This window comes from Pollicipes pollicipes, unplaced genomic scaffold (assembly GCF_011947565.3).
Source record: "Pollicipes pollicipes isolate AB1234 unplaced genomic scaffold, Ppol_2.1 Scaffold_5724;HRSCAF=6776_pilon_pilon_pilon, whole genome shotgun sequence".
Lineage (NCBI taxonomy): Eukaryota > Metazoa > Arthropoda > Thecostraca > Pollicipedomorpha > Pollicipedidae > Pollicipes > Pollicipes pollicipes.
The window spans coordinates 42,139,398-42,161,225 of record NW_023596746.1 but is presented as its reverse complement, the minus strand read 5'-3'; the positions used below and the strand labels follow the sequence as shown (position 1 = coordinate 42,161,225).

General features: G+C 48.7%; 1 protein-coding gene across 1 annotated transcript in view; it reads left to right on the top strand.

The window, feature by feature from the left end:
- The first annotated feature begins 480 nt into the window (after positions 1-480).
- Positions 481-21,828, top strand: part of LOC119103070 (uncharacterized) — a 46,385-nt gene continuing 25,037 nt past the window's right edge. Inside the window, exons 1-6 of the mRNA XM_037226518.1 lie at positions 481-499; positions 632-825; positions 1,468-1,657; positions 2,140-2,282; positions 2,820-2,859; positions 17,166-17,420. Of these exons, the coding sequence (XP_037082413.1) occupies positions 481-499; positions 632-825; positions 1,468-1,657; positions 2,140-2,282; positions 2,820-2,859; positions 17,166-17,420 (841 nt within the window). The remainder of the gene's footprint in view (positions 500-631; positions 826-1,467; positions 1,658-2,139; positions 2,283-2,819; positions 2,860-17,165; positions 17,421-21,828) is intronic.

Here is a 21,828-nt window from a genome sequence, read left to right as displayed (position 1 = left end):
CGGAGGACCCCATCATTCCAGCCTGCATCACAGCTCTGCGGCATCATGGCAGCAACCATTACCAGACATTGGTGGTCGCTCTGCAGCTGCATCTCACCAGGCAGCACTTGCTTATGTGTACCTGCTGGAGTTGAGCCCCCCCCCCCCCCCTATGCTGCTTTTGCTGCCTCTGCTGATGCCCGTGCTGAGCCTCTACAGCATGCTTCGCCTGCTTTATGCTTAGACCCAGCTCGGCCAGAACAGCTAGTCAGCCCACCTGGCAGTCAGCCAAACTTCGCCTCTGGCTTTAGACAATGCAATAACGTGACCGCATGTGATAACCCTTGCTTTGTGCAAACGGCTCTGGTGGAGGCGTCTGGAACAAGAGGATCCTGTATGCTGAGGGTCCCGCTGGATGGTGGGTCTGATGCGTCTTACGTCAGATCATCAGTGGCGAAACTGCTCGGGCTACCCGTGGTTGGGACGGAGACGTTTGCCTGCATGGGATTTCAAGAAAGAGGTGAGGAGCTACGTGAGTACCAGAAAGTGCAAATGCTACTCAAGAGTCGTCATGGCGGAGACCCTCATGAGTTCGAATTTTGGAAGACTGATCGTCTGTGCTCTCAACCCACCCCCGCTCGGCCACCTTCAGTGCTCTTTGAACCGCGCCTGCTGCTGGCGGACAACTTCGCAGTTGGTCTTGTGGATGTGCTGATTGGAGCGAACCAACTCTACAGTGTCTTGCTGTGGAACCAGATCTCGCTGGCGGCGAATCTCCGGGCCATAGAGACCGTGTTTGGCCATGTCATTCACGGACAAGAGGGCGACACCGTCAACCCGCAGCCTGTCCGCTATGCCTACTGATAATGTCGCCAGATGGAAAATGTCTAACAGATGTGGACTTTGAACTCAGTCGGGCTCACTGACCCTGTGTTGAAGGAGACCTCAAGCTCTAGGCCGACATGGAACGAGGAGGACCACCGGTACGAGATGGGCCTGTTGTGGGCCTCCGATGAGCGCCTTGTCAATAACCACCATGCTACGTCTATCCGCACCAGGCGCATGGAAAGCAGACTAGATCCAGCTCAACATTCGGAATATGGCTCTCACATCGACAGTCTGCTGCAGAGCTCTGTCATCGAGACCTCTTCAAAAGAAGGTACGGCCGGCTTTTATCTACCCCACAGAGGAATATGGCGAAACGGCAAGTTGAGAGTCGTGTATGATGGATCTGCCAAGGATGCTTCAGTCAAGAGTCTGAATGAGTACCTAGACCCTGGTGTTAATCTGCTGCGACGCCTACCTGCTGCGGTGCTGAACTTTCGTTGACACGATGTAGCCACACAAGCCGACATAAAGTCCGCTTTCCACCAGGTGTCTGTCATCGAAGAGGATCGAAAGTATATACAGTTCATCTGGGCTAACCAATGTTTCAGGTTTAAACGTGTGCCATTCGGGTTGTCGTGCTCCCCATACATGCTGTTACAGACGACCTCCACTCACCTGGCGAAATACCGCGCCTCAGAACCAGAGCTTTGTGAAAAGTTGGAAGCTGGCCTGTACATGGATGATGTCTGTACCACCTTCGCCACCAGAGCAGAGGCTGATCAGAACGTGAAGAAGACGGCAGACATCTTCTCAGAAGCAGGCATGAACCTCCGCGAGCTGCGAACCTCTGGTGACAGTTCACCCAATGCACAAGTGCTAGGATTGCTGTGGCGTACCAGCACAGACAGCCTCGCAGTCTGCGTGCCCATCACGGACTGCCCAGCCACCAAACGACAGCTGTTAGCGGCGGTGTCGAAGCCGTTCAACCCTTTAGACTTGTTATCACCATGGCTCGTCGTCGACGAAGTTTTGTTTCAGAGAACCTGGAAGGAGACAAAGACAGCCGAGTGGGACGCCAGTCTTCCACAGGCACTTCAGGAGGAAGTGAGAATATGGCGTCGCGACACGGCGAACCGATTCGTGAGATTTCCTCGCGCTGCTCTGAGCTCCACGGGTGATCTAACATTCCACGTGTTCTGCGATGCGTCGAGGAGAGCGTGCTGCTGTGTCGTATACGTTGTAGAGGGAAGAAATCACGTCTTCTGATGGCAAAGGTCCGACTGGCTCCTATCGACCCCGCCCTTGCCATACCTAGGCTCGAGCTGATGGCAGCTGTGCTCGGCTGTCGACTCATGGATTTTGTCAAGCAGGCTCTCCACCTGAAGGAGACATACATCATCTATTGGACAGATTCCATGGACGTGCTGTACTGGCTACAGAGCAAGAAAACGTTGGAGGTGTTTGTGCAGAACAGGGTGACCTCTAATCAGCAACTGTCCTGTCTTGAACAATGGCGACATGTCAGAGGAGCAGACAACCCAGCTGACCTGGGCACTAGGGGTATGTCACTCTGCACGCTGGAGAAATGTGACCTGTGGCGGGGAGGCCCAGCATTCCTTCAACGTGACTCGACATCTGGCGTTCCTTTACCCCGGTCACTTACCCCTGATCGTCTCAGTCCCACTCCGGAGGTAGAGTTGGAGCTGAAGAGGCCTGTCCGCACTGTAATGCAGTCCACACATCGTGGGGAGTGTCACCTGTTCGATGTGACGGCATGCTCTAACCTTGCCCAGGCGGCAAACGAAGTAGCGTGTGTGCACCAATTCATTGCCAACAGCCGCAGACCGAAGTCTGAGCGACTATCAGGACCACTGACGCAAGAACAGAAGAGGAAAGGTCTGCACTTCTGGATCAGTGATGCACAGAACCGAGCGTACCCAGATGAGATCGATGCGGTGCGTTCTCGGGAGCTGCTGCCCGCGGGTTCGCAACTCGCCCGACTCCGACCCCAGCTTAACAACGAGGGCATCCTGGTAACAACGCTGCGCACAGGCGAGCGTCCGTTGACAATCCTACCAGACCTGGCACACATCACCACTCTGGTTGTGGACGACGCGCATAGACGATGCTTCCATCAAAGCACGCGTGTCACGCTGTCTCTTCTCTCAGCCGAGTACCTGGTACGTAGACGGACTGTCCGACGGGTCGTCGAAACCTGTCGCCGATGTCGTCGGTATAGAGGACTACCGTATCGGTCCCCAGAGGGTACCCTGCCAAGTTTCAGGACTGAGCCGTGCCGTCCATTTACCAAAGTAGGCGTGGACTACTTCGGACCGCTGTACGTGGACGGTGCTTCGAAGAAAGTGTGGGCTTTGCTCATCACGTGTGCAACATCACGCGCCATCCACCTTGAACTGGTCCATTGTCAGGCTGTCAATGATCTAATCATTGCTCTGAGACGGTTCTTCGCTCTGCGTGGCACTCCTACCATCATCTTGAAATGCTCCCACATTTCACGCCTTGCTGGGCGATCTTCCGCCGTCTGTGTTCTGGCGTTTCATCACCGAGGCTGCCCCATGTTGGGGAGGATTTTGGGAACGATTAGTTGGTGTTACCAAGACAGCTTTGCGAGTAACCCTGCATCAGTCTCATCTGAGCTATGATGAGCTGTCTGCTATTTTGTATGAGCTCGGCTTTTACCTCAACCTCAGGCCTCTCACCCAGGGAGATGGTGAAAATTTGCTTACTCCTGCACATCTGCTCTTTGGTGTTACCACCATAGATGGCGTTCTGTGTCCGAAGCTAAGTGAAACGCCTGTCAATAGAGCCTGGAGGCATCGGAAGAGGGTGTGTGACCACTTGATCAGGCGCTGGAGGTCTGAGTATCTACAGGCGCTACGGAGCTGGAGCAGCTCCCCGACGGGCGGCCCTGCCGTCTGCCCAGCCCGAATGAGGTGGTGCTGGTACGTGGCGGGGGGCCACGAGGTCGGTGGCCGTTGGCGCGTGTCGTTTCACTGCTGCGAGGTCCCGACTGACACTCTCGGGCAGCTGTGATGTTCTTGCATGGCAGGCGCACTCGACGCCCACTTAGTAAGCTGTACCGCTTGGAGGCATCACCGGAGTGAAGCGCGGAGGATATGAAGGGTCTTATGGTTCCTCTAGTGTGTGATGCTTTGTTGTCGAGGTTCCTGGCTCTGCACGATGTAACTAGACAAGCATAACTATTCCGTTGTATTGCCACTGTTTTGTTTCCTTTGTATAATGTTGTAAGGTTTTCGAAATTAGAGTAATTTCGAGTGGGGAGTATGTAATAAAAGCTGCGCTGTTTTGAGCAGTTGCTCACCGCGCAGGGGATTTTCGTAGTCTCCGTGGTGAATGCCGCCACTTTCTTTGGTAGCACTGACGCCCGAGGCAACGTTGGATGCGCGCCGGGTTTGAAAATACATTATCTGTCGGGATGTGGACCGGGTTGCGTGTGCGTGCGGGACGGCTGTGGCTCGGTGCTCGGAACTGACAATTGAAATTGCGATTGGGTTTATTGAAGTAACAGTCTGAGATACCGGTCGGGCTTAAGCAGCTCGACGGCTAAATTTTTGCGTGGCGTTTTACATGTTGTCCAACTTCATGCTTTAAGGTTGCCTAAAATCATCAGTTGCTATGACCTCGACGGTCTCGTGACCTCTGGTCGGAATGAGGACGTTATCTGTGGAAGCAGGGAACCATAGCTTTATTTATTTCTTATATTATTGTTAATCTCGAATTCATGTTATGTCCATGCTTACAACAGGGAAGACTGGACTGAGTCCCATTAGCACGATCTACACACCGCAATCAGGCTGGCAGACACCGAAGACGTTAATAGGTACAGTGTCTAACGCATCATTGAACTATCGATGCCAGTTTGTGGTGCTTTTAAGGGAATATTTCATGTTTGAAGATATTGAGATAAGCATCAGATATTATGGGAAAGGCTTACTTGTAACTATTGGTAAGCTTTCAAGGCTTAAAGACGAAGCCAAGTAGCAAACTCAAAGTTTGTGAAAATGCGCCTCATTACGTCATCGTTCAATGGCGTCATGAAATCGTTTTGTAACAACGGCATTGCCTGGCAGCATCTGGCAGCCAAAAGAACACCTCGAACACCTCGAACACCTCGAAAACCTAAAGAATGCCTCGAAACGCGCAAAAGCGTTGACACCAACAAGCCATTCTCGTCGCGTGTGCTATGACGGGTGGCGAATTAGTGAGTGGTTTGTTTGCAGATTGTTTGCCTTGGTACTGGTCGGGTGAAACGGTTTGGTGAACTTTCTGACATACGCAACGTAGCGATCGCCAGGTTTTATGACAGACTATTAAAGTGAATGTTCCACATTTGAAAATATTAAGGTATACATCATATATCACGGGAAAAACTTACTTGTAACTATTGGTAAGTTTTCATGCTTCAGAAACAACCCTACGTAGCAAAATTTCAAAGTTTGCAAAAAAGCGCCTCACTACGTCATTGTTTGATGGCGTCATGGAATGGCTTTGTGACGACAGCAATACCTGGCAGCATCTGGCGCCCAGACCTAAAGAATACCTTGAAACGCAGGAAAGCTGACGCCAACAAGCCATTCCCGTCGTGGGCGCTGTGGTGGGCGGTGGATTAGCGAATAGCTTGTTTGTGGATTCTTTGTCTTGGTACTGGCCGTAAGAGAACGTTTGGCGGGCTGGTTGACATACGCAAGCTTTTTGACATACGCAAGGCTTGACATTCGTAGGGATCGCCAGCTTTTAAGGAAGATGATTAACATCAAAGCACGATATGCTGTGAAGACTGTCGTGAATCCCGTACCTAAAACTGCCAAGGACTATTGGGGATGTCAATACTGTGCTGCCGACTTATGCTTGCCTGCAGTGCTGTAATGCTGACGTTGATACGATGTGATGCGTTCAGTAGTTACATTCCTTATTATTTTTAACTTGAAATGCAGTTGCATGCAAAAATAAATAAATCCGTACCATTGCTATGAACTGACTGCCAAAACATTATTATTTCTATGGTAAAGATGGTAAGGCTGAGGTACCAAAAATGTGTTTTTTTTTTTGCCTCGGATTATTTAGGCAATTACTAGTAAACCCTGATATAACCGTTGTGGTGCAACAGCATTCTCACTGTTGGTAGCCCTTGGCGTTGTTAAATCAGTTGTTACCAGCCATTCATAAATTATGAGCTGTTATCTCATAGGCGTCACATAGAGTAGTCAACAAATGTGACACATTGTGTAATGACACGGATCAACAGTGTCATCGTGGCACTACCTCAGTGCTGTGCCGTGGCATGACATAATGAGCAATGGTATGGTTTTGTACAACACTTTCTGATGCTTTCACAATAAGTTCCATCCTGAAAAGATTAGTCAAGCATGCATTCTTGTATTAACTCGGCATCTGACATATGACTGACCAAAAACACATGATACAATATATAAATCACTTTCAGCAAGCACACAATCAATAAGTGATACACTTCCTCAGTCCGTTTTGGAAATCCACAAAACTTGGGTGACAAAGGTGCAAAGACGCCTTCTGCTTCTGCAGCCATGCAACGTGCTATAGCCATCAGGCTGCTTCATTCAGGTATAACAATAAAATGTTACATGTAAAATGACACTGCAAACCTGCTGACCTTGCACAACTCTGGAAACGTGCCAAGTGTCTGCAGTTATGGTTAGATCAGCGAAATACAAGCAAGTGGTGAAGCTGCTGATGCGCACAAGGTGCGTGATTATCGTGATCGTATGACGTTTCTATAACATCATCATTGCGGAGGTGGCTTTGAAATAGTCCCTAAATAAGCCTTTTGCCACTTTTGCGGACGTATAATTCAGGAACCAGAGAGCTTTCAATCTTAAAAAGGGCATGGCCATGAACTCATCAAAAGGTCCTCAAGATTTCAGGGTCCTCATTCTCTTTTAATATCAAAGCACTATGTGCTATGAAAACTGTCATCCAGTGTCATGAATCTCTTATGAAAATTCGCCAAGGACTATAGAGGATGTCAATACTGTATTGTCGACTTATCTTTGCCTGCAGTGCCATCAAGGCTATCTAACGCAGTCCTGTCTTTGCTGTAGTCTTGACGTTCTGCTCTAGTCCTGACAGCATGGTGTCGTCATGGCATTGACATCTTGTGACATGCATGGTAGTTACTTCCTTTTTTCTGTAACTGGAAATGCCATCACCTGCAAAAATTAACAAGAATTATGTATTTAATAGTTATTAAATAAATATTTAATATAAGAATTGATAACATTCCTATTTCTATGGTAAAGATGGTAAGCTTGAGCTATCAAGAACGTTTTTCTTACTCAGGATTATTTATGCAATCGCTAGGTAATCCTGATATAACCATTGTGGTGCAGTGACATTCTCGCTGGTGATAGCCTTCTGGCAACGTTAAGTCGATTAGCACCAATCATTCATAAATTATAACTGCTATCTCATAGGTTTGATATAGAGCGGTCAACCATTGCGGTACATTCTGTAATGGCATTGGTCAACAGGGATCATTGTGGCACTTCCTCAGTGCTGTGCTGTGGCGTGGCATAATGATCAGTGATGCAGCTTTTGCACTGCAATCCCTGCTGCTTTTATATTAAATTCCATCATGAGAAGATTCGTCAAGCGTGCATTCTTGTATTAACTCCGCAGCTGACATATGACTGGCCAAAAACACATGATACAATATACAAATCACTTTCAGCAAAGCACACAACCAAAAAGTGACATCACGTGCTCAGCCTGTTTTGGGAATCCACAAAACGTAGGTGACAAAGATCCAGACATGTATTTTGCTTTCACAGCCAAGCAACATGCTGCAGCCTTCAGGCCGCTTCACTCAATAGTACTGTTTACATAAGTAGTAGCACAACTACAACAAGAAATTATTGCATATATTGCAATAGCACTGCAAACCTGCTGACCTTGCACAAGCCTGGAGACATGGCAAGCTCATGTAGTTATGGTAAAATGGGCGAAATGCAAGGAAGTGACGAAGCTGCCAGTGCATACAAGGCTCATGATGAAAATATTGGTAAGTGCTATCCAAGAATGCAACAGCAATACTTTTCCACCTTTCCCAGCACCCGGGGCCTCACAAGTTGCAGTGACTATCACATTGATGACTCGCAAGCAATGCGTGTCTGCATACCACATTGTTAAGACAGCAGTGTGCGCATCCATAAAAATACAACACTACATTTTCAAAGCTCTTTAGGGAAAGACAATTTTGCACAGCTGTGTCACGCGAGCTTATACCAAGCATGTGCATTAATGAGCCGCACGGACCTGCCCTTGCTGCCGAAATGCATTGCTAATGTAATTACATGCCATGGTTTAATTACATGCTGTAATATCCCAATAGGCTCAAAATGTTGGCAAGATCATAATGAAGTGCAAATTGCCTTTTGTATACCCGAGCAACATAGGAAATGTTATTGTTTCCATCGGTTTGCTGGCGTCACTACCTAGCCATGTTCAAGCGCAAACAAAACTAGAGGGAGGCACTGAATATCACATTTTATTTGGAGTCACTGGACTTAGAGAATACCAAAAAAAGTTATCTCAGAAGTACGAACCTCGCATGCCACTCCCCATCATATCAAGATTAATACAAGCCACTGGTATGCACCACCAGTGATCACACCTATCACACCCACCACACCCCACCCATTCATGATGGCTATCGTAAGACGTTTCTATGGCTACATCAATGCCAAGGAGACAAGAGAAATGGCCTCCCAATCAACGTCTTTCCAGTCTTGCAGCGTGTAACTCAGAAATCCGAGAGTTTTGGGTCTTAAAAAGAGCATGGCCGTGAACTGCATGAAAAGGTCCTCAAGATGACCATTTCGGTTTAAAACCTCACATAAAATTGGAACGCTCCCTTAAACACGCGTCCGGGTGGCCGATTGAATACTCTTCACTCGGGTGGGGCTCAATTTGACCCCCTAAGATCTCGGAGATGAAGATAGTTGAAGACATTAGAATCACAGGCTTGAATGGCCTGTAGGTGAACTCACTGGAGTCAGAATTTTAAGTTCCTTGGGCTTGACCCCGAGGTCAAATAAGGTCAAACAACGTCAAACTCCAGTTTGATGTCCAACTTGTTCCTAGACGTCTTCATACAACCTCCGTAAACCTTAATGCCTGTTCCAAACAGGGGCCGATGGTATTCATTTAAGACCAGCGACCTTGTTTTACCTGTAAAAGATCAAGGCGACCAAAAAGCTACGAGATTACCTTCACTAACCTTTGAAAAATTCACCATGCGGTTTCTTTTTTTAATAAATTCGAGAGGAGAACCAGAAACTAGCCTAAGGACGTCTCAAAAAAGAAAAAAGTTAGCCTTAACCTGTGTCTGGCGTTTGTACCTCTTTATAGGCCAAGGTAATTTGTGAATTCATTTGTTGCGTTAGCTGAGAAACTATCTCAGAGATGTGCGATTTCGTCTAGCACTCCGTTACTTCATCAGATTGAACGATTCCCTAGAAATTGCCCTCGCTGAATACATGGCTTGACTTTGACCTACTCTAGCTCACCGACCCTAGAAGGTGCATCTAATTTTTGTTATTTAAAAAAACCCCTGTGCAGTTGTTTAGAAATGCCAAGTTGCGCCGCGCCGCTGGCAAATCATTCCAGAAAGGGAATCAAATTGACTCTCCTCTGAGTGTGTGCTACGGGGAATGTTTTACAATTAGATAGAGTTTGAACTAAAATCGCCATCTTGAAGATCTTTTAGTACTGTTCATAATCTTACCCTTCCTAAGACCTAAGCCCCTCTAGTTTCTGAGCTACACGCCCGCAAAAATGGGGAAGGTCCACCGGGGGCACCATTTCAAAGTCACCTTGGTATTCATAGCGTCATTGTAAAGTTATTCAAATTCTGCCATTTCATAAGTCATGCGGCCATCAAAGCCCAACAATATTTTGCCGATGCGCTGACGTCTGGTGTTTGTGAGCGCGATTGCCGGATATAACGGCCGTCAATTGGCTCTCAATCAGTGTGGTGCAGGCTACGATGACGTAATCAAACCGAGATGCATTGAGGAGCGCGCTACCAATCACTAAATACATTACTAAATAGGGAATTGTGCTGTCTGAAGCCGTTTTTCCACTTATACAATATCTCAAAAATGTGAAACACTCCCACTAAACAGTTGTTTTGGCCGCGTGATACACATGTTCACCGGCTATCCACTAGTCTTGTTACTTAGTTAAGGCTGAGGATATCTACATGTCGCTGCTCATCATGGTAATGCTTAAGATCAAAACCGGAATATTTAGCTGGCCACCGAATGTCATAATTCTATTCAGCTTGTGTCGCGGTCATAGGCGTAGGAACGTTTCAAAAAGTGGGGGAGGGGTCAAGCTCAGGGTGTACTTCAGAAACTTTTTCTGGAAAGTGAGCCCGATGACCGGCGGGTTAGGGATGGAGGTTGTTATCGCTCTGTATTCACATGTCGTGGCTGCCATGCTAAATATGCTTCTAGAGCTGTTTCTCACAAGTGCACAATCTTGTCTATTCGACTCATATGCCAGTTGGCGAATAAGGCTATCCAGCTTCCCATGATTATTCGTCCATTTTAACATCGTGTTTCCTGGGGAGGCGAAATTCCACAAGCGGGTAAGAATTTTGGGTCATTAAGGAAGCAACTGCCTCCGCAGTGTAGATGCCAAAATACGACCTGGGTATAGGCTCGTGAGAATTTTGAAAGTGGATCGATGGCTCACAGTGCGACGGATTTTTCATGCGGCTTCCTTTCACGGACTGCTTTTGAAGAGATAGGACTTGTAGCAGCATTTAAGGCACAAACAAATTCGGGAGCTTGAAACTGCCAGAAACAGTGTGAAATGGGTATAAGGCTGGATATTCTCTGTTAAGAACCAAGCCACATAATAAGACCCATCTGCCATATGTTCCGTATCTGGGCCCTGCTGCTTCTGCTGCTGCTGCTGCTGCTTCTTATCCGCCGTCGGTGGCTTCTGCCCGGCCCGGATGTGTCCCGCATGAATGACTGCGAACTGATCGTATGGGTGCTTTGTTGCATGCTTTTGGACCAGCGTTACTACTGCATGGTGTATGAAACATGTGTTGGACACCTGTAACAGTGTCTTTTTCCGAATTACCTTCCCTTACGCCACACCACTGAGCCTCCGGGAAGCTGTCTGCCTCAGGCATGCATTGGCCCAACGGACACTTCATTGCCCACCATGCAATACATACGACTTGATCTGCTATTGTGTGTAGGCAGAGGCGTAGCCAGGGCCTTGCCAGGGGTGGACACAAGGTGGACAAAAGCCCATCTTATGGTGATCCCCCCCCCCCCCCCCCCCAAGATCCCCGAGTACAGTTTATCGTCAACAGGTGAGACGGTTTTTTGCGTTTTATTGCCCTTTTACCTCGTAACTAGAACAGAAACGAACGGCTACCGTGAGCTCAATTTTGTTTGTACTTTGAAGTAAAAAAAAAACTGCAGAAATCAGGCGTTGAACTACCGCATGGAATAAATCTCCGGCGCTCTTAATTTACAATGGTTATTTGACTTTTTCTAAACCGATATAATTCAGAACCTTTGTAAGAAGTTTTATCAGGGTTCTACAGACATTGACGACATCGCGAAGGTAGATTGTAGATCGATATGTTTGATCCAAATTTGAAGATGAAAATTTGACTGCAGATCGAGTAGTCAACAATATGTATGAACGTGCCCAAGCCATGTTTGTGTGAAAATATTCACCATTCGGTCAGAATCGATTAGTGATGCAATTTATTAAAAGTGTTTTTTAACATGCGCACCCGCAAATCTTAGCAACAAAAACCCGACACCAGGCGTTGCAGTCTCCATTATCTGCGAAGCGTTAACCCAGTAGCTAACTCTTAGCCGTGGCCCACCGGTGGACGAAAATGATGACGCTTCTGAAATTATTATCTTTACAACTTAAATCGACTAGTAACACAAGTTATGTGGGGCAGTTTTGATCATGCGCACCCGAAAATTTCAGAAACACAAGCCTCGACTCCGGGCGTTGCAGTCTCCGTAGGCCGCGCGACATCGGCCTAGTAGCTAATACTGCGTTGTGGCCAACGGGTGGACGATAATGACGACGATTCTGAAAAAGTATCCTTGAACGCTTCAAAACTTCAGATCCTGCATTTAGAGGGCAGTCTGAGAGCATATTTCACGTGTGCAATTTTTAGACTGATGAAAAGAACGGATTGGCCTTAAAGCACCGCGAGGTGGGGCTGGAATCTGATGGTTGAATTGGAAGATTGGAGGTAGAATCTCTATTTTTGCGTTTTTGCAGCTACTTATCTATCCAGGAGACAGATTTACACGACGCCCGCCGTCTGGCAGTACTTGCAGTGGCGGAAACTTTCGGTTTTACGGAAGTAGCAACCCAGACCATCCTTGTCCTTGCTCTCGAGGTTTCGGGCGGGCATGTTCAAGTCTTTTGATGTAATTTGTTTCAGTAACACATTCTGGAAAAAATGAGCGTCCTCAGGCAAGCATAGCATGACGCTGCTCGTTTTCTTTGGGCTCATTTCGACCCACCCTATTCAACAATAATGAGACCCCCACTCTACTCAACAATAATAAAACCCCTTATTTCCTTTTGGACAAGGGGCCTCTTGAGTAGAACGCCGGCGGTACATTAGAGTTTCCGGTCAAGGGCTAAAGGGTCATCCGTCCCATCACGAGTGTCTTCTGGATATCATTCTGGTGACACGGGGCGGGATCTCCTGGTCGATCTGGAGGCCATTAGAAGGATATATCATATCACATTATTCCCATCCCTGGCACAGGAGACCTTCTGACTCACACAGTTAGCCCCGGATCAGCACATAAATCCTCATTGATGCAACAACATCCCTGATCACCGCAGGTAGTCCAATAACTGTCACATAGATTCCAGCTTCGTGTTTGTCTGTGTTCTTCAGAGATATTGAGTTCTCCCTGACCGTAGATTGCAAATGAAATTGGGTTCCTAATTTGTGTTACCATCGCTAGCCCATGCTCATCTTAACATACTCAAGACCCTGTCAGAACTGATTACTGATAAGAAAACTACGTAATATGGTCTTGAACATGCGCGCTCCCAAGTCATAGCAACAACAGCCTTGACGCCCGGCGTTGCAGTCTCCAGCCCGTGTGGCGGCGACCTTGAGGCTATAACATTAAGCGATGGCCAATGTGCAAACGAAAAAGGTGACGTATCTTGAGGGAAATGGCTAGCGAACTAGGTAAATCGGCATGCATGTTTAATGTAGTGCAAAAGTAAGCCAAATGCAACCTTAATCTGAAAAGTGGGAGGGGGCAGTTAACATCGCTGGCCCCCCACTTTGAAAGTACAGGGGCCATGGCCCCCTACCCCCCCCCCCCCTGTTTCTACGCTCATGCAAAGTAGTGATGTCGGCAAACTGAAAGAAACATTAGCACCCATGCTGCAGGGGTGTTCAAAGGCAATTTACTACTTCATTATGATCTCGCCAACATTTTGAATCTATTGAGGTATTACAGCATGTAATTAATGAATTGCATGTATTATATTGGCAATTTATTTAGATAGCAGGAACAGATTGGCGCAGCTCATTAATGCGCATGCTTGGTATAAGGTGCCATGTTACAGCTTTACAACATTGTCTTTCATTTAATAAATATGAAAACATAGTGCTGTATTATCATGGATTCACGTAAAACTGTGTTAACAAAATTTGCATGCAGGCTCTGCAATTTGTCTCCAGGCAGTCCCACAGGCTCTCCAACTGCTGCTCGAATGTTATTGGGCTATGGTTATTTACGGTTTTACATCGTTAGACCTGTGCCCAACTGCGCCGGTCTGGCTGCTCTTCGGCTTACACTTCTTCCAGACAGCAGTCTCACTTGAAATCAAAATCACTATAACGAGACTTCAGCAACTGTCTGGAAATCGCACTACGCAACCGCAAAGATTTTCTTGTTTGGATTGTTTCTGCCCCTCAACATGTAGCTACAATATCATAATTTGTAAGCGAGGGTATCACTCCCTGGGAAAGTTGTGTACCACTTACCTCGTGTCGCTTTGCAACGATTAGTGTCTGAACAGACGCTGTAGCACTTCAATGAACATGCCTGTGCACAAATTAAGGTTTGCTATAAGCATGTGTCGCGTATATATTGTGTTATTCATATTAGTATCATCCATAACACACCCAAATGCTGCGGGTTGTGCCCTTACAATAAGTACGAGAAGACAAAAACGGCACATATCGACCAATTGAGAACATATTTGGAATACATAATCAAGTTTGATCAGTATCTTACGATTTGACCTTGATATTGACTTTAACCTTGATATTGATTCCACGCATTGGAAGATAACTGCAGAAATGGACTCCTTGCTATAGAAAATTCCTCAAAAACGGTATCAACCGACCCTCTCAGTCGTCGAGAGGAAATTTTGGAACTGGACCAGCATTCAAGATGGCAGCTGCCGCCATCTTAAATTCTAAGAATTGCGCAAAGATGCACAATTGGTAAACAAGTTAATTTGGCTCTCCTGGCTACCTAAAACTTGTTGCATGGAAGATTTCCGTCAAACGTCAGCGGTAGTTGGCATTGCAGAGTCTCATACAGGAAGTATGACGATGGAAACTCGGCTAAACGTGCACAATCGAGGGAAAGCGTCTTCTATAGAACATGTGTCGTGCATGTAGCACATCCTTATAGTTATGGTACATAAAACGCGCAGCTGCTGTGATAGGTCTCTACAATGAGTGAGAAGACAGCGAATGACCTGCATCGATACATGGACATGTTTTCGCTATTCGTGACCTTCTTCGACCTTTGACCATCGATTCGACCTCAAATTCCGCCCTATGCATGTAAGATAACTACCGAAATGGACTCCCTGCAATAGGAAATTTCTCGATGGCCGTGTCGCAAGACCCTCTAACGCATCTGGAAAAGCTTTGCAACCGGACGAAGATTCAAGATGGCGACGGCCGTCACCTTCAATCGTAGGAAATGCCCAAAGTTACACATGAAGCAGCCAAGCTAGTTTGGATCTCCTTACTACATGGAACGTAATTCCGTAAAATCTTCGATGTAATTGACATTGCAGGGTTTCGTATAGGAAGCATGGGGACAGCAACTCAAGCATCGGGCCCATGCCGCCGCGGAACTGGCTGTGCGTTACTGGTGGTGCCTGACCGACATATAGACCCTTATCGAATTAGGGGACCCTGAGCAGTGCGCAGGGCCCTCTGTTGGGTACGGGAGTAACTGACCCTGTGGGCTGGTGTTCCTGAATATAAGTTCCGGCCGGACTCTCGAGCCCTTCACGCTATCAAATGAGGCCCTTAATCGTAGGCTTCGATTGGCCCCGGGGGCCCTTCGGAGCGTTAGAGTCGGCACGTGTTCCTTTGCCCCCTGCCCGCGCCAACGCCTGTGTAAACTGGGCTTTAGAGATCAAAATCGCCAGCTGGGCGTGCGACAAAACCCCGCTGGGAAGTCACGAATGCAAAAAATCACAGCGCAATAAAAGAAAAGTTGTCCTGCTCAACGGAATTGCCACAGTGACTTTGGCTGCCTCTGCTGAATCTGATTCCCGCACAAGGTAACCTGGGACTAAACATGCTTGTAAGTGACAGCAAAAGTCATTGTTATGCCCACGGCGTGTTGTTTTCGTGTGCCATTAGCTGAACTTGCTGGTCACCACCCCACTTTTTATCTCTCTCTTTCGCTGTTCCCCAGTGATGGGCGTATGTACGTTTCAAGAAGTGAGGGGAAGGGCAGGGTCAGGGTATTTAAGAAGCTTTTCTTGGCAGGCAAGCTCAGCCACCGGGGGGACAGGGGGTAGGAATGGGGGACCTTGCACGCTCTTAATTCACATTGTACATGTTTGAGAGATGTGAATGTCCTTGCCGTAATGGCAGGCTACATCTAAAACAGCTTTCTACTCGTGCAAAATCTTTCGCGCTCGACTAGTTTGTAACATTTGCGAAGTAAGTCTACCTAGCGTCCTAAAATGAGTAATACGTTTCAGCCTTGTTTCCACTGGAGAGACGCAATTTCACCAGCGGGTAGACATTCTGGGTCACTGGGGAGGCATCTGCCAGCAGTAAAAATTATCAGAAACTACTGTTCAAAAGTTTTGCGTAGCTTATTGCGCAATACTCTACAGAGTGTTTCAAAAAAGTGCATTCTTGCCGCCTATACCAAAACTTAGTCAAAATTAAAACCACAAATTTATTTCTTGAAAAACATTCCTTCCTACTTTTTTCAGTATCTTGAACTATACGACACGTTTTCCAGCCTACAAACACTATATTTGTTGCAGCGCAAAGACCCTTAAAGTCGAGGATCAGTTTATCGCATTTGATGATTCCGAGATCCTTCTAGCTAGGCCAGGCCATAAAGTTACTGACGAAGTCTCCTTCTTTTTCTTTAAGATACTGAAATCTGGTTCAAAGCCTCGAAAAACGGAACGAAATGAAACTCAGCTCGCTGAGAGACACATCGTGCATTCATTTATCATGGTGAGCTGTCCAACTGCAGACAAGCTGGAGCAAGAACAGCACTGGTTCAGGCCACGTCGAAGGAACGGCACTTGGTTCAGGCCACGTCGAGAGCAAGCAGCTGTCCGGACCGGCTCACAGCACTCTTCCTGTCAAAGGATGAACTTATGGGCCACAGCCCGCGGGTAGTTCATGAGGCCCATCCCGCTATCTCGTTGCGGCACAGCCAGGGCCAGCACCCGATCGCCGACTGCCTACCAGTGGGCGCGACGGGGCGACTCCTGAGCTCTGGCATATGAACGACTCGACAATCATATTTGTCTTGGCCTTCATTGCCGCACAGTTAAGGCAATGACAGGATTCAAATGAAGTTATTAAGCTGTCATTGATGCCTTGGTGACCTTGAAATAGTCTGGACAAAATAATATACGCATCTTGGCCGGCGTGTAGTTCAGAAACTAGATGGGTTGGAGTGTTAAGAAGGACACACTGTAAACTGCGCCAAATTATCCTCGAGATGGCTCTTTCAGTTCAAAACCCCACAAAAATGTGGAACACTCTCTGTAAGTTCCCCATACAACAGCACACAAAGGCCCCAGCAGCCGTGTCACTTGTCACTCGCAGCCAATGTGGTTCTATTCGTTCAATTAAAGAGTCATGCCGCCATGTCCTGTCCGGTTTGGATGTCCTGTCCTGTCCGGCTGCCCTGCCCTGCCGGTGTCGATATCCTGTCCGGCTGTCCTCTCCCGCCGGCAGCGCGTCGGCACCAGCCAATGGCGGGCGCCGACGCGTCGCCGGTCACGGCCTTCCCTAGCGGCGGCGCGGCGCGGCGCGGCGCGGGCCGCCAGTCTGGTGCCGACCGCGTCTGCCATGGCCGCCATCCAGCTACGCGCCGTCCTGCTGGCCTTCGGCGACCTGCGCGTCAACGACGTGTGCCGCTACATGCGACGGCGACTGCATCTGGCGCTGCGCAGTCCGGCCCTGTGCCTGGTCGGTGCCTTCCTCATCCTGCTGCTCGTGCTGCCGCTGGAGCCGTCCGGCGACCGCCACCGCTCGCTCGTCAGGAGAGGTGGGTTCGGCCTGGGGCCTCCGCTCTTCCCTCCGCTGCCCGCTCGCCGCACCCCGCAACCGGCATCCCGTTCCCCCCCCCCCACCAACACTGCTTTAGTTTCTGACCGTCCTCGCTCCGCGCTCTGGACGTTCGTGCCACAGCATTTGAGCTACGCCTAAGGCGTAGCTCAAATGGTAAAACTGCGTCGTCACGGGGCGCCGAAAATGGCCAGTACTTAGGAGAGATTTGTGAACAGAAATGTGTCTAAAAATGATTATCGATATCGCTGTAATCCCAGCCGTTTGACTCTGGAGCGAGATTCTCGTGTTTGGCGTGGTGTTTCGTAGCTGGCAATCTGCGAGATGAAATTAAGGTCGGAGTCTGGAGAAAGGGGACAACCTGGCCCTGACCCCAACGTGGTCAAAGGATCGCAAGAATAAGAGTTCTATGGAGCCTTGATTTCGAAGAAAGCAGAATAGTGTTTACCAACGGTAGTACCAACGGTAGTACCAACGGTTGCCAACGATTCTGGAGCACTTCGACAAAATCACTCTTATTGGGATGCCATTTGACCTTTTGCCCCCAACCGGCGTTGGTCCCCTCAGATGGCGTTTAGCATTCGCCCTCGGGCGAAATACACCCTCCATTACATCTAAGAAAAATGGTCGCAAACATCGCTATCCCAAACTGAAGAGGTGTAGTTTCCTCCTCGGTCGCGGATAGCGCCCCAGCCCCCAACTGGGAGAAGAAAGCAGGGGCGTGCGCATACAGTAGCCCTCGAGCACACGTGCCCCCTGCTTACCAAATTAATGGTTTCTTTTATTATGTACTGGACTAAATGTTGACAGCTCCCAATTCAAGGGAAACCCGTAAGAGAACTCTGAGCCTTGAACTCACAAGGGACACTCTTGATCGCACAGGGGCATTAATTCATGTACACATGTCTTTGGTTATTCCCTTTGCTCAGCGGGTCCTGTGCTCTGGACGGTCCCTTTGTGTTAGCCTGCCGGTGTACTCCCGATCGTTTAGGGACCCACCACAGTGGTCCAAGGTTCTTCTCGCTTGCTCTGAGGACCGTACACTGCTGACGGGAGCCTCTTTGTTGGCCTACCACGGCACCGTCGATAACTCAGTGCCGTTGCTATCGGTCTTGGGTTCCCAAAACACAGGAGGGCCTAGCCCGTGACGGGGTCTAAATCTTGGTAACGATGATTGTGGCTTTACGTCTCGCTGACCGCCACAGACGCTTCAAGACGGACGTCTTCACTAGACGACACGTGGGATGCGGTGCTAGCGCGGTCGGAGCTGGAGGCCCAGATCGACAGGCCCCCTGGAGGCCCAGATCGACAGGCCCCGAGTTGAGCACTAGCCATTATACCACCACCGCTGCGGACCTACCGCCTGATCGACCGGGCACTCTTGTTCGCTTGGGGCCCTCCGTATTGGTCGCCAGCTCTTCGAATGAAGTCGGAAGGTTCCTGTTCTGGTGCCGAAAGCCTCAAGTGTGCTTGCCAGGGGGTCTCACCAGCTCGTGTGTTTCGCTTCGCCTGGTCGGGTGCCAATCACTTCACGTGTACGAGTCCGAGAGCACAGGATGACGATTACCCTTGATGCCTCAACCTTAGAACAGCAGTCGGATATGCGCCGATAAATTTTTACGCGCAATTGTGGAACATCATTTTAGGTGTCGCCAACATCGCGTATGCCATTTCCGTTGGTTTTTGAATTTTGTGACACTTTTTTTGCTTTTGTATAACGTTCTTAACACTGTGAGGGCTCGGGTGAGGGGTCAGATTGATCTCCCTCCCGAAGGCTTTCGGAATAATTTCTGAACGACGTGGCGTAGCCGCGCCAAATTTTGCATAGCTTTAGACAATTGAATAACAAAATCGCTCAACCTGATGCAACAACGGAGTGTTCGACGAAGCCATACATCTCTGTAATATTTTCTTAGGCAACACAGCAGTTGAATGAAGAGGTTCCATTGATCCGCGGTCAGGTATAAAGTCAGACCAAGCTGAAAGCCCGCCTGTTTTTTTTTCTTTAAGGCTTGCTATGTGGGGTAGGTTCTGATCCCCATTTCCGATTTAATGATAACAGGAACCGCTTAATATACATTCCATGGACTTTTTAGAGACCAGAATAGGTTACTGTCCTAAAATTAGCCAGGTCGAACTGTGATTTTAGGAGCATACTGCCTTGCGTAATCTTTGCTGCTTATTCAAATGTATAACTCAAGACAGTCTTTATAGTTTTGGTCACCGTAACATTCAAAAGGTCAAACAAGGCTACTGATCCTAAATGAGTGCATGACCCTTTTGCTTAGAACAGGTATCTAGGTTCTGGGGATGCTTTGAAGACCAACCTGGAATTTGACCTCGTTTGACCTTATTTGGCCCAAAGATGAAGACCTAAGAATGTCAAACTTCGTTTTAAAGTGAGTTCATGTACATGCCAATACACTCCGTGAGTTTGGTGTCTCTAGTTTGCTTAGTTCCTGAGATCTCAGCGAGTTAAATTGCCCCCCACCCGAGCGAAGGGTATCCAACCAGCCACCCGGGCGCGCGGTAATACATTTTGAATGATAAGATATGATATACTCCTTTATAACACCCAAAGCAAAGGCTCTGCATTGGTCATCAACCACCAGCTGACCACATCGACTAGCTGACTGACCGTGAGTAAGCTAGGAATCATGTTCGTGTTTGGTTTTTATCACAATTAACGTCCAACTTGAGTGCATTTTGCCATGTTTTCTCAGAAATGCCTAGTTTTAAATTAATCAAATTCACATGATCTGGCGAAAAATACGAGCTCTATGTATTTGCATGCGTAGCACCCCAAGTGTTATACAGCTGTGCGCAGTAAGATGGGCTCACGTACAAAGAATGGCATATATCAGATCAAAATACAATGGCCGATAAATACGGGCATTTTGGGGGAGGGGGCCACAATGTTGTGTGTCCCGCCCCCCCCCCCCCCTTTGACGAAATCTTGGATCCGCCCTTGCCTTCATCCAGCCCTCTGGGAAATGCTCGGAACACTGCAAGGCAGTGACCAGCTATGGCGATATTGCCTGAAGTCCGTGACAACCCAGGTGGCGCCGAGAAAGGTACGGGTCACCGAGAACACAAGTGCGTGTGTACCTTCACGTTTGTTCGAGAACACAATTCATATTATCACTGCGTATGTTCAATTTGCGTTTGTTAATTCAACGTTGGCTAGGCACAACCCTTGATTGCCCTGATCGCACGCTCAGGATTCCAGAACTCCTGAATTATTTCCCGGGGCTAGACAGCACCGGTGCCCATGGATAGCGTTCTACAACAGCTGTGATCACGCTCGCAGTTCTAAATATCGCGCTTACGATTTCGAAACCCGGGTGAAAGTCGCCGCGGTGACTGCCAATATGCTGGAGATTTGGCTGAAAATGTCTCGGTGCGGTTTTCCCAGGCTGACCGTTTTCGCCGACGTTTAAATATTCGATTCGACCATTTGAGATACGCTTGCCGTCGGGGCCTCAACCGGCCTGCCGTTGAGGCAGGTCGGCGCGGCGATCCGCCGGCGCGCTGTCGTGCTGCGGTGGCCGCGCCGCGCCGGGCCGGGCGCCGGACGCCGGGCCGGCAGACCACGGTCGTGGGCAGCGGATGTGACGGGCCCAGCCGCTGACAAAGCACGCCTTCCGCGCTCGTCGCAGTATGAACAAAAGGCGGTTGGAGAGGCGGGCGCTGGGCGCGTCGCGTGACGGTGCGGGAGCTCAGCGCCGACCGTTCGGACGCGCGCGACTCAGCGACGGCGCGAGACCGAGACAGGACGGCTCAGGCTCCGGCGCGGCGCGCCCAAAGCCTGACAGCGTCACTTGTTAACGATGCGTATCTACCACGAGACTTCCGGCGTTCATGCAGGCGGACCTGTCTTCAGGACAGACGCGGTGGTTTGAGAGCTGAAACCGGAAATGCTCGCTGTCTTGGATGCGTCTGTTTACGGATTGCGCCTTCGTAAAGTTGCTTTAAAACACCACTCTATTTAAGTATGAGGCTGTGTACCAGCCCTGTGACATTCAGGAATCAGCTGAACGGCTTAACAATGGTGCGGCGCGCTGTCGCCACAGTGCATGTTCTAGGTGCATCCGGAGAAGCCGTGCGAGCGGTGAGAATGTAGTATCATTTGGCCATGTCGTCCAATCTCCCCAGTGCTTGAAAACGTGTCCCTGGCCCTCCGCCCTGTCCTTCGCGTTCATACCGAATGCGTTACATGCTCCCTGGCGGCGATACGCGCGTCGATCACGATTTACGAGCAGGTACAAACTGACGGTATGCGAAAGAAAGACCGTCAGCTCCCGGCTTTTTGGTATTATGAACTCAAAGTTCTTTTGCTGAGTTAACGACCTTAATATACCAGGAGATAGTGGTTGAATAACGCTACA